General features: G+C 31.5%; 2 protein-coding genes across 2 annotated transcripts; one reads left to right on the top strand and one right to left on the bottom strand.

Moving 5' to 3' along the window:
• Positions 1–2,328: 2,328 nt before the first annotated feature.
• LOC11413063 (trihelix transcription factor GT-3b) lies at positions 2,329–4,610 on the top strand. Its single transcript, XM_003604615.4, has 2 exons — positions 2,329–2,835; positions 3,774–4,610. The coding sequence occupies exons 1-2, from the start codon at positions 2,530–2,532 to the stop codon at positions 4,305–4,307; spliced, it is 840 nt and encodes a 279-aa protein (XP_003604663.1). The 5' UTR covers positions 2,329–2,529; the 3' UTR covers positions 4,308–4,610.
• A 4,986-nt stretch (positions 4,611–9,596) lies between these two features.
• Positions 9,597–12,032, bottom strand: LOC11422745 (uncharacterized). Its single transcript, XM_003604612.4, has 2 exons — positions 10,850–12,032; positions 9,597–10,001 (listed from the first exon to the last, which is right to left on the bottom strand). The coding sequence occupies exons 1-2, from the start codon at positions 11,706–11,708 to the stop codon at positions 9,703–9,705; spliced, it is 1,158 nt and encodes a 385-aa protein (XP_003604660.1). The 5' UTR covers positions 11,709–12,032; the 3' UTR covers positions 9,597–9,702.
• Positions 12,033–13,149: the final 1,117 nt, after the last annotated feature.

The raw sequence follows: 13,149 nt of genomic DNA, 5'->3' as shown, positions 1-13,149 counted from the left end.
TTTCCCTCACCTTTCTCTCTTCATCACTTTCTTTCCTTTAAAACAAACATACCCTAGGCACCAAGGAGGGGAATATATATAAGCTTGGTACATGAAAGAAAGTTGCGATGCTTGGGTCAAGTGAAGTGTATCAAAGATGAAGAATGTAAAATTTTGGTTCATAAAAAAATGTAAATGATGGAGGGATATGAGATTTTATTGGAGACAGTGGCGGAGCTAGGAATTTTATAGAGCCTGGGCAAAAAATTTATCGCAAAACGTTACTTCCTTCCTGCAAATAATTTCACATTTTCTGCAGATAATTTCACATTTCCTACAGATATATCTTTCCTGCGGAACCTAAATCCTTGGCAAAATCTGCAGGAAATGTGTTTCCTGCGGAATTTACTCAAAAATCCGCAGGTAAATCCGCAGGAAAAGCTAAAAATTCTAGTAATGGTTTGGCTTGCTACAAAGAAAGTTGGAGCCGAGTCTGGGCACTAGCCCAAGCTAGCTGGGGGGTGGCTCCGCCCCTGATTGGAGATAGACAGACCGGGCATTAGAGAGGATGAACATGAGCTAAAAAAAAAGTGTTAAAAAGGATGAATAATGACAAGGCAGTTAGGTCAGACACCATACATATTAAAATGTAAAAAAGTTTTGAAGCTAAAGATATTGGTAGTGTAATTCATGCTTCTTTTAGAGGAGAGGTTGTAATTTACTCTAAATTTAATTATGTATTTGATTTGTAATGTTAAATAATTAAGAGAGATGCTAACAAATGTCCTTGTTTATAAGTTTATAAGTTTAAAGTAAAAATTTTATCTTAAAAATTATGTATTCAAGACATTGAAATAATAAAAATTAACTTTTTTTACGTAAAATTTATCAATTATTTCTATTTTATAGCACTTATTAATCCAATAATTAATGAGTATCGAAAGGAGTTTGCAAAGAAATCAGTCAAAAAATAGAATTGAAAAAGAATATAGTACGAAGGAAAAAGCTTCCTATCCAAGTAATGTGGTGAAAATGGTCAACAAGAAGAATAAATGTGATAGCATGGGTCAGCGTGACGATGCGTAGACGCAACAAATGGGAAAACACTTAAACAAAAGTGGAACAAAGTTTACGCGTAGACAGATCAGAATAAACTGAAACCATTGTGAGTCTTGTGTTGTGTGTGTCACAAGTAAATTAACTCGTTGGAAAAATAATACACGATACAATAAAATAAAGAGATAACATAAAATAATATTTGGTGCATATACTTCTCAACAAAAGATTAGTGCATAATTCCTAAAAAAAAAACATTACTCCCTCCGCTCTAAATAAAGTGTGTTGTTTGCTAATTAAGAAAAATATATAATTGAAGGAGAGAGAAAAATGATTTAAATGTTCTTGTTAAATATTGATGCATTTTCCATTATCATAAATGCAAATTAGAATATATAAAATTTATAATGATGATAATGGTATTAATTAAAGTATAATTGGAAGAAAAAAATAATAATTAATATTGCATTGAAAAGTGAAATGGATCAATTATTTTAATACAATATTTTTTAAAAAGGATCACTCATTAAGGGACGGAAGGAATAGTGCATAACTAGTCCACCTTCCGTCGTCACTATTATAAACAAAATTTTATTCCTTAGGTTTATTCAATAAATTATGTACGCGGTCTATATTATAGATCACATACATCACTTATTCAATAAATTAATATATATATATATATATATATATATATATATATTTGCTTATAATAAAGACCAAAAATGTATATCGCTTAGCAAATTTAGCTAGTTTATGTCCCTATGAGCTTCGCTCAGTTGGTGAGAACAATGCATAATATATACAAAGTCCGGGGTTCGAACTCTATACAACAAAAAAAAAAAAAAAAATTAGCTAGCTTATGATTTTATGATTGATGATAAATGCATCATGTTGATGTTGGTAATAGCCTCCCAAGGGCAGGGACTTTAAAAGATCCCTACAAAATAAGCTCAATCTAGTTTTTGAAATTGCATCAAATCATAACAAAGATCATCTTGACCCAATCCATTTTTTAAGAGTATCTTTATTACTAATTTTTTTGACAAGAAAGTTTCTTTATTATTGGTAAACTCTTTTTTAACACATTATCATTAATTAATATTGGTAAGCTACACGTAGATTAATTAAGTGGGAAATCATCACAAAGTGGTGTACTTCTTCATTAATTATCTTGCATGTTTCTCCTCATCTATATTTTCATATAATTAAAAAGTTCATAGTATAATTTTTCCTTAAAAAAACAGAAGGAAAATAACCGTACAATATCTAGAAACAGAAAAAGAGTGTCCTACCAAAGCAAATCTCTCTTTTTCCTTCTCAAGCCATTCACATCACAAACTGCGTCATGTGTTCACACCAATCACATATAAAATCTTTCTTTTACTTTCTCTTCTTTTCTTTCTCATCTTAATTTTTCCTTGTAATCAGAGATATCATCTTCTTTTCTTTCTTTCTAGAAACTTTTCTTTATCTCATTCAATTTTAATTTCAATGGAAGGGCATCAATTCCATCACAAGAACCAAAGACAACATCAACAACAACAACAAAATCTTCATCTTCATAATATAAATAACACAATTAACGTTGTTGATGTTTCTGATAGGTTTCCTCAATGGAGCATACAAGAGACGAACGAGTTTCTGCTGATTCGAGCGGAGCTTGATCAAACTTTCATGGAGACTAAAAGAAACAAACAGTTGTGGGAAGTTATTTCCAACCATATGAAGGAAAAGGGTTATCATAGAAGTGCAGAACAGTGTAAGTGCAAGTGGAAAAACCTTGTTACTCGCTATAAGGTATGTTCAAAATTTTATTCATATATTTTCATATTTTGTTTGAAGTTGATGCGTATGAAAAAATAATTGTGAAGAAATATCGATCTTTGAAATAGATCTAAGTTACTTCTTTGTCAAAAAAATCAATAAATCTAAGTTACTTCTTGTTTTTTTTTTTTTTTTTTAATGATCTAAGTTACTTCTTGTTAGTATCTAAGTTGCGCAGATTGATATATGATTTACATAAAAAAAGAAATTCATATATAATTGTTGTGTATGTGACTCAAAATCTTGAAAATCAAATTATTAATTACTTAATCTCTTCTCTCAAAAAAAAAAAGTACTTAATCACTTTTTTTAAAAATTGTCACGCCAAGCATCTGGCTAAACATTAGTCTACTATATCATAAGGTGGGAACTGGGAAATATGAAATGTTGCAAAAAAAATCTCATCAAATAATGTTGCAACTTAAATTTAGTTCCATGTCAAAAAAAAAAAAACTTAAATTTAGTGTATATATATGTACCTCAATAAAATAGTTAAGATAAATTGGTGTATGGAGAAGTTGTGACTGATTAATTAGTGTTAATGCATGCAAAGTATATATTACCATGCTATTGGTAATTTTTTGTGATATAGAAAATTAATATGGGTATACTGCAATAGTTACAACATAAAGTAAAATCAGTGCCAAAAATTAGAGATGAAAAAACCTAAACTCATCATTATTTTCTTCATCACAAAATTTAGTTAAGAAAAGTATTTTCTTCATCACAAAGTTTAGTGAAAAAAAGTATTTTCTTCGTCATTAATTAGACACGGATGACACATTTTTCGCTCTATTAATTATTTCGCTAATTTAATTGTTTTCCAGCGTCGAAGTTAAAAAATTTGTTGCATGGTTTTATAGGTTTTTATATGTGCTAAGGGTGCTACATTTATTTTTTGACATGTAAAGGGATGTGAAACAATGGAGACAGAAGTGTTGAAACAACAATTTCCATTTTACAATGAACTTCAAACAATTTTCACAGCAAGGATGCAGAGAATGTTATGGACTGAAGCTGAAGACGGATCGAAGAAGAAGGCTACACACCTTTCAACCGATGACGATGAAGACGATGGTAATGAAGAAAGTGAAGCAGTGTCTCAAAAGGGTAGCAATAGAAAGAAGAAGAAAGCAAAGGTAGAAAACGAAAGCGGTAGTAGCAAAAGTTTCTTCCGCAATTTGAAGGAAATTTTGGATGAGTTCATGAGACAACAATTGCAAATTGAAGCACAATGGATGGAAGCATTTGAAGCTAGAGAGAATGAAAGGAGGTTGAGGGAGATGGAGTGGAGACAACAAATGGAAATGCTTGAGAATGAGAGGATATTGATGGAACAAAGATGGAGAGAAAGGGAAGAACAAAGGAGGATTAGAGAAGAAGCTAGGGCTGAGAAGAGAGATGCTTTGATCACAGCTCTATTAAACAAGTTAGAGAGACAATAGAGAGGTATAACTTAATTAAGGTTTTGAATTATGATATTAGTTTTGTATCTTTGAAATAGGTAATATTTTATAGATTGCAAGAGTTTAGGGGTAGATTTGGCTAAATTTGCAATGGTAGGGTCATTTTATAATTTAAAATCTTGGATATATATAGTAATTAGTTAATATGATAGTTTATTTTTTAACTGCCGGTAATCCAAGCAGAAGGCCTGGATTAGAGGCAAAAGGTTACACAATACTGTACTAAGCAAGGATACAACATGAGTTCTAAAATATTGTAGTAATCTATGTTTTTTTTATTTATCTCATGTATTTTTATTTTTTGTAATCTATTAATTTTCTTGGGATACTTTGCAAGTTTCTTTTTAATTATTTTAAGGATATGTTTCGTTTGTAAAATAGTAAATACTTGATCGAATAGTAATGGAGAATCCATAATTCTACATACTTCATTGTGTTTGACGTACATGCGAACTAATTTTGTACTGCACCTTATTTGATATGTCTATGCACCTGATAAAATAATATGACTTTGACGAGAGATATAGACGAGATAGAGAGATGTGAAAAAGAGAAATAGGAGACATATTGGAAACATATGAGAGAGAAGAGGGAGATGTATGAGAGAGAGAGAGAGAGAGAGAGAGAGAGAGAGAGAGATAAGAGGGGGAGAAGGAGAGGGAGAGGGAACATGAACCCTACTTGAATGTATTATGTGGTTGATTCTCTATTGTGTGAATCTGGCTCGTTATCACGGTTTCACATATATGAACTATTGAGATTTGTTTAAATTGGACTATTGATGTGAACCTTGATAATAAATAGTGTGAAATGTGCACTATAAAATGTGACTACCCCTTGAGTAAGAACCTTGATATAAACCAAAGGTACATCAGGGGGAATTACTAAGTGGATAAATAAAAACCCTAAATAAAAACCTCATAATCAGATTGTGAGGCCGACTTAATTTTTTTTCTTTTAACGAAAGAAGAGGCCAACGTAATTGAAACAGTTAGATTTTGAGACTTTATTATTTTCTTCATGTCTACGTAATTGTTGAACATTTTTTTTTTCCTTGGCAATCATCGATATTACATGTCACATCGGATTATAGGATTATTATTTTACTTATTTTTTTGAAGAAACTAATAGAAATATAATAAAATAATCAGTCCCTCAAGCACAAGATGTGCCAGAGAAAGCTGAGAAAGTTGATTACAATACAAAAAGGCTATGTCAGCCATAAACAAAAACCAAAAACAGACTTTACAAAACAGTCTGTAAACAAGGTAAAGGATTTTGTCTCCAATAAGAATAATCAAAAACGAACAAGATGTAGTTAGCCTTCAACCACCAAAACGTTTGAAGTTTGACCCTTTTAATAAGAACTTCCACTACTTGACGTTAGGACTTAAAGTTATTTCATTGTTGAGCAGGGCCGGGCCTGAAGAGGTGCAAGCAGCTCTATAGAGCTGGGCCTCCCCAACTTGAGTAAAATGATATATAAGAGAGGGACTCCCCAAGTATTAATTAATATTTATAAGGTGAATCTCCACATAGATTGTTTCAATATCAATCCATTGATCAATTATACTTAGGATCTGTAAAATTGGGGAGGAATGGTTTGCAATCCAATTAAGTTTTCGAATAAATCAGGAAAGAAAGGTGATTAAGTATTTTTTTTTAATCCCTTTTTCTTCAATATTTGGTAATCGTGCCTAAATTACTACAAGTGATTCATTAGTATCCCATTGATTCACAAAATAATCAAGCATAATGTCTTGGTGCTTAACACTATATTTTGATCATAACCCCCTAATATCTTAGGTGAGTCGGTGTTCATTGAAAGTTTTTAAGAACATCAAATAAAATGTCGCGAATGCAATATGATATCTTTAAAACTATTATTGTTTGAATCTATATCCCGTATCATGGATCAAAAGCTAAAGTTAATAGTCATAGTCATTAAATACATACATCGATTAACATATTCATAAACATATAAAAAGCATTAAGAACTAGTAATAATTGAGTAATATTAGGAATTCAATTGCATAAAGAAGTTCTCAAACGATTACATGGTTCAAATATCTAGGAAGAAATTCATCTATATGACCTAATTAAAGAAAGCTAGCTATTGTCCCGTGAACATAGCTCAGTTGGTAGGACAATGCATTATTATATGCAGAGGCCGGGGTACCTGACCAAAAAAAAAAAACAAAGAAAGCTAGCTACTCATGATGAAATTAAACCCAGACTTGAGTTTATGTAGAACAATACATTGTTAGATGATTGGGATGATGGAACCTTGTTTCCAAATGTTTTACCCCAGCCTCTAGCCTTCCAAAACCTCTTTTCTATGCTTTACATCGTGAAAAACTGGATAATTCATGTCGAGAGCTTGCTGGCTTATATGTTTGTTCCAAAACCACTAATTAAGGAACAAGCATGCGCGATGCGTAGGCACGAGGCAGTGTAGTCGAAGATTTTCCCTTTACCCTGCGTGATGGACAGGCTTCTCCTGTGTGATGATCCCTTAGCACAGATTTGTCTCTAATGATTTTTTTTCATTCCTTGTCCATTTATCTTTATGTAACGTTTGTAGTGACTATACCCCAAGATGTCATTTGACATGTCTTTTAAAAAACATAGTATGACAACATATTGTCTGATTTTAGGAAAACGATTGTCGTTAGGGACAACAACATCATATACTTTAATGGGGCCATTGTTTCAAGGCTCAAATAATTTGGGTGACAACGACAAGAGAAGCTTAGAGGAAGAAAGTCTTCTTTCCTCACTAGAGGAAAAAGGTACACCAGTAGCCTTTACTCAAGTTGAGCTTTCAGAACGAAGAGTTTCCAGAGTTGCCGAAATTCGGGTATCATTTGTTGAAGATAAGACCATGTTAAAAGAAGAACATATATCATTCGAATGCAATTAAGAATCAAGATCCTCATATTCTACGTTTTGCTTCCAATTTCGATCACATGGTATTTGATGCATAGATGAAAACAACTTATCGTGAAGAATGCTTTGATCATAATTCCTTATCTAGATGAATACATCATATCTAATGTTAATATTTTGTAATTGACATCACTACATCGACTTTGATACTAATACCTTATCTTAGATTTTGGTAATTCATACATTCCTTTTAGCAGAGAAGATGCCTATCTGTTTTGCTTGTCTGTGCGTATTTGTATATATGTTGAATATGGTAGGTGTTTATGTTGGGTTATCGCCATGATATTCCATTTGTCGTCATGGTGCATACTCTTTAATCTGGATCTTCTCATGTTGTGCCATTTTATTATTCGACATTTACTTTTGATTTGTTAGTTGAAGATTGAAGAAACATGCTGGTGGTTCTCTGGTGAGGATGACTGCTATTGCAGTGGTTCACAGTGCTAAGCAGCTTCAGTAGTAGAGGAGAATTGTGCACCCTCAAGTCTGTATGTGCGAGAGGTGGATTGTGTGCAAAAAATGGGTGAATGAGATTGTACTTTGATCATGATGTTGAGTCACACTTATATAGTCGAGTATGTTGATAACTGCCTCTAGGTTTTGAAAGCCGCTAGAGATGATTCTGACGGCTAGGATTAATCCTGACGCGCTCCAGCACTGCAATACGCACAGGGCTTCCCGTGCACCTTCGTGGTGCTTTTCTTTGAAGAATATGTGCCTTGTCTTCATTGGGATATTCACACTTGGCCTTATGCCGGTTTGGTTTGGAACAACTTTCATTTGCAAATTGCAAGTACCGTGCATGGAATCTGTTGTTGATAGGGGCAAGTCTTGATCATTTTCACGTATTATTTTTTGGGAACTTATACGGTACACTCATAAAATGAGGTGTATCGGTACTCCTGCTTCTTAATTTTATAAATGAACGATCAATTTTTATGTAGTAAATAGCTATTTGTCAATATTTATATTTTATAGAACAACATTTCATAAGAAAAATCATCATTTAATTGTTTATAAGAATCATAGTAACTTTTTTTTACATATTATCGTAAAAAATAATGAATGTTCTCAATTATGAGTGATAAAAATCTAAAAAAATAAAAAATTATTTCGTTGACACTTTTGATGAATAAGATTTAGTTATTATAATTATAAATGATAAAAAAATAACTCATTTAACTATGAATTTAAAGAGTGGGTCTACCGGTACACTCAAATATCGTGGGTGTACCATAGAATTTGCCTTATTTTTTATGGACCAAATAACAATTGGAAAATTGTTGTTGACACTTAACATAAAGGTTGAAAAACACCAGTAAAATACATAAATACCCCCTCGGTAGTTAACCACCAAAGTTTCCTTGGCAGTTAACTACCGATGCGTCCTTTATAAAGAAATAGAAGCATCAATTTCAAAAAAAAATCAAAACTTCTCCGATTCTCCCAATTCCTTCAAATCGATATTGGACGAAAATCAACTCAATCATTTTCAAAAAAATACAAGTAGTATTAATCATTTGTAATCATAATGTTAGTTTGTGTAGGTTTTTTTGTTGTTGTAAATTTTGGTAGTTTGCATGTGGTTAGGGTTTACGTAAGAATTGACATTTTGATGATTGCGTGTGTAGTTTATGAATTGGTAAATGAATGTAATTGATGTTTAAGTAGAATGTGATTTTGAATGGTGTCAAATTAACACAATGAGAATATGTTTGATACTTTGCACACAAAGTGTTTGACAAAATGCCCAAATGAAAATTGCATTGATTATTTACTTAGTTTATATAGTTATAGATAATTGTAGTTGATGGGAATGATGTTTAGATTATAAGTTCAATGTGGTTTTGAATGGTATTTATATTATGTTGTGAATGTTGTTTAGATTGTGTTGTGAATGGTGCTTAGATTTTATGATATTTTTCTTTGTTCAATGATGTTAATTTTTTTTAAATTATAGATATGTCTTATCAGAAGCGGGGAAGCATATTGACCCATAGAGGTTGACATATGGTAGAGTTGTCATGACTGGTAGCGTGAGGCGGACAAGGGTAAACGCGCATATACCAAAGAGGGGAAGAGGTAGAGGTCGGAGGGCGAATGGTGAAGGGAGTTCTCAGACTACACAGCCTACACAGTCACAGGTTGATGATTCGACGCAGTACCTGAATTATCAGGATCAGATACACGATGTCACTAATAATGGTTATGACGACCAACATATTTCGGATGATTGCGATGTAACATTCATTTAAATGTGACATTCATTTTTTTTTCTTCCACTATAACCATATATATTTTTCAAAAAGCGTGACATTCTTTTTGAGACAGAGAGACTACATTTTTTTAAAAAAGAAAATATATCACAAGATCTCTATCTATATATGCTCTATAGACAAAGAAGACAATATTTTTAATTAGAAAATTATACAACTTCATTTAAGAACTCAAATACTAAATGGTCAAAAATGGTTTGTTCAAAAACCATACAAATTTCCTCTAAGCTTTGAGTCTTTGATGTGCAATCTGACTCCCTTATACTTTCTTCTGTCAAAGAACGAAGCTTCAACATCAAGTCTGAGTAATACTCTGCTTCTCTGTTGATGTCAGTGTGGGGAGCATATCCTTTATTATTGTTTACTTTCTCTTCAACATCTTCTTCCAAGGACACTGGCAATAAAGATTTAGATTTCCTTTTTGACTTTAAAGGCAAGGTGCTTGTAACTGTAATCAAATATTGAGGGTCAGTTATTTATTATGAATTAAATGCTTTTTTAACAAAACAGGTATATGAAGAAAATCCCTCAAAAAAAAAGGTATGTTAAGAAAAGTACTCTGTCTTAAAAGAGCTTCATGTAATATATAAATTTGTATTTTTTACAATGTGTAAGTAAATTTGGTGGGATTAATAGCAATCAATATTGCTCTTTGTAAGAAGAGGAACTTACACTAAAACTTGATTAGAAACTTTACTAATTATCACGATTATGACGGTGACTTGTTTGATGTCGGTTTAATAATAAATAAGAAAACAAACATTAGTGTCGTAAAGTTTGATATATGCTCGTTTTCTTTTTTCTTTTTAAATTAATATTGATCAATGTTACCGTCTCAACTTTAAAAACACGAAGCCTTTATTAAGTGATGCCCCATAAATATTTTCTCACTCAAATAATTGCCTTCATTATAATAGAAAATAGAAATAATCTTATATTTTGTGGATTAAAATATAAATAAATCTCAATTCATTTTGTTTTATTTATTAATGTCAGTCATTCAAATGACACATTTTAATTTAGCCACCGGTAAGCAAGTTGTGTAAGAGAAGCAAAATATAATCACCCAATGACTCTAAATTGTAGGAAAAATGAAATTAAAAATCTTAAATCACATTAGTCCATTAAAAATATTAAATCACATGAGTCCATTGAAAGTTCTAGACACCAAATTAATTCATTTTAGGTTCAAAAAATTAAAATTTTCACAAACAAAATTAGGCAACCCCATAATGTTTGATAAACTAGAAAAGGTTCCCTAAAAAATAATAGCAACAAGAGATTGAGTGAACAAACCTGAAAAATCAGCTCCATAGAGAAAAGCATAATCATTGACATCTAGAACTGAAACAGGACTAAGATTTTCCATGCTATGTTCTGTCTGAATCTTCTTTGGTGACACATGTTTTTTCACCTTGTTCCTCATTTTTGGTTCAACAAACCCTTTCTTTTGTCTATTAGGCAATGAAGAAGTTGAACATGAACTTGAACTTGAACCAGCATCACCACCATATCCATAATAACTACAATTACACCTTGTAGAAACACTTGAAAAATCTTTATCTTTACTACAATCTCTAACCCTTGATTTATACTTAGAAGAAGATGAAGAAAATGGAACCCTTCTTGGTTCATCTTTTAACTTAGAAATTTTCTTGTTCTTCCCTTGATTCTTCTCCTTCTTAACTCTCACAGTTTCCTTGCTCTTTCTTCTCAAGTTTGCATCATTTTCTTCTTGTACCTTACCCTTTTTATCATCAATATCAAGAACAAAAAGGAAACTTTTTTTCTTCTCTACCATTGAAGGAACTTCTCTAAAAGATGCTGAAGTTTTCACACGTCGGTGACTTCCCATGTTTTTATCAAACTCAAGCAAGTAATCAACAAAGTTAACTGATTTACTTCTTGGAACAGAATCTAAGGTTGTTCCTTGAACAACCCTTTTGGTGCTTGGAAGTGAATCTAACCCCATTAACCTTGCTACTACACCAGGAGTGGTAGTAATAGAATCATCAAAAAGTTTATCTTTTTTGTGATGAATTGTTTCAACATTTTCTGATGGATACACTGGTGGACTAGTTTCATTTCTAGCACAAAGTAACACTTTTATGAAACTAGAGAAACATCCATTTCTTGAATTTTCTTGTTTTTCCATGATGAAAGATTAGAACTTGCAAGAAAATTTTAAAGATAAGGGGTGTGGTGAAGTTTCAATGTGAGAAGAAAAATTGAAACTTTCACTAAGAAAAGTTTTAGAACTTGCTATGAGGGTGTGACAATATTTAATGACAATGACAATGATAATGTGATGATTGAAAATTTTAAAGGGGTGTGATGAAATTTTAATGTGAGAAGAAAAATGAAACTTTTTTCTCTTGGTAGAAAAAATAGAAAAACTTTCACTTAGAAAGGTATTAGAACTTGCAATGTGGGAGTGAGTGTGTGTGTGACAATGGTCAATGATAATGTGATAGTTGAAAAATTAAAGAAAAGGGTGTGTGTTATGAAATTTCAATGTGAAAATAAAAAGGGTCATTATCAAATGACATTAGAATGGAAAAGGTGGTTGAAAAGAAGTCTTTGAGTTCACACTATATTGAGAAGATTAAGATGCTACATGATGAGATTAGCATGTACGGATTAGTACATTATTAGGATGAAAAAAGCATTGACTAGTTCATCTTCTTTTCTGACTCATACTTTATGCTTTCTGCCAAAAGAATTTTTACTTAGCTGTAAAATCATGTGTATTTTGTTTGATTCCTTTACTATTTTAATTTGCTCTTCTTCTAATTAATTAAGTGATACAATATTATAAAATCATTGTTTATCTCTTAATGGAATATTTTATCTCCTATTATGGCAATTAGTCAATTACACCTTTGTGTTCCCACCTGTTTCTAATTTTGGGAAATTTTAATCCTGAATATTTTCCCTTGAGCTAAATAATTGTCATGTTTTCTCTTTTAGTTCCTATCAAGTATCGTGATTGTTTAATTTTTATCTCTCACTTTTTGGATAGCACATAATCACAATGTTTGAGTGATTATGATTGTAAAATTATAACTACTTACTTGGAAAACTTTTTGGGAGGAAATTGGGATCTCTTTTATTGGACAAGGGTAATTATAGAGACTAAAGTTATGCTTTGTAAAACCGAACCCCAGAATCCAGATTATAGAGATGGTTCATAGTATATAAGTTAATATGATCAATCAAAATAAAGTTGTGTAGTAACGGTAAAAATTTGTGAGTCTAAACCATTTTTACAAATTTAATTTAATGTTTGTGACGGTACTTCAAGTAGCGTTTAAATTTATAATTTATAGTTTCTCATACTTTTTCCATTTTTACCCAGTTATCTTAGTTAAAAGTAAGTATTTTGTTTTTTTTTTCAAATATCATATTGATTAGAATTCGCTTTTTAAGGTGAATAAATAGGGTATATGAGGTTTAAACCTCAACTTCTACATGTAATAATATATTGTTTTGACCAACTAAGTTATGTTTACGGAAACATGTTGTCTTCTTAATTTAGAAGAAAAGAAAATGTAACAATAGAAGATTCCTTTCTTTTTACTTGATGCATATTTTGA

This window comes from Medicago truncatula, chromosome 4, assembly GCF_003473485.1.
Source record: "Medicago truncatula cultivar Jemalong A17 chromosome 4, MtrunA17r5.0-ANR, whole genome shotgun sequence".
Taxonomy (NCBI): domain Eukaryota; kingdom Viridiplantae; phylum Streptophyta; class Magnoliopsida; order Fabales; family Fabaceae; genus Medicago; species Medicago truncatula.
This window is presented reverse-complemented; position numbering and strand designations above follow the sequence as displayed.

Coding starts and splice junctions, on each gene's coding strand:
- LOC11422745 (XM_003604612.4), bottom strand. CDS start 11,708: ATGGAAAAACAAGAAAATTCAAGAAATGGATGTTTCTCTAGTTTCATA. Junction 10,002..10,849: donor CTATGGAGCTGATTTTTCAG/GTTTGTTCACTC, acceptor ATTTGATTACAG/TTACAAGCACCTTGCCTTTA.
- LOC11413063 (XM_003604615.4), top strand. CDS start 2,530: ATGGAAGGGCATCAATTCCATCACAAGAACCAAAGACAACATCAACAA. Junction 2,836..3,773: donor ACCTTGTTACTCGCTATAAG/GTATGTTCAAAA, acceptor TGACATGTAAAG/GGATGTGAAACAATGGAGAC.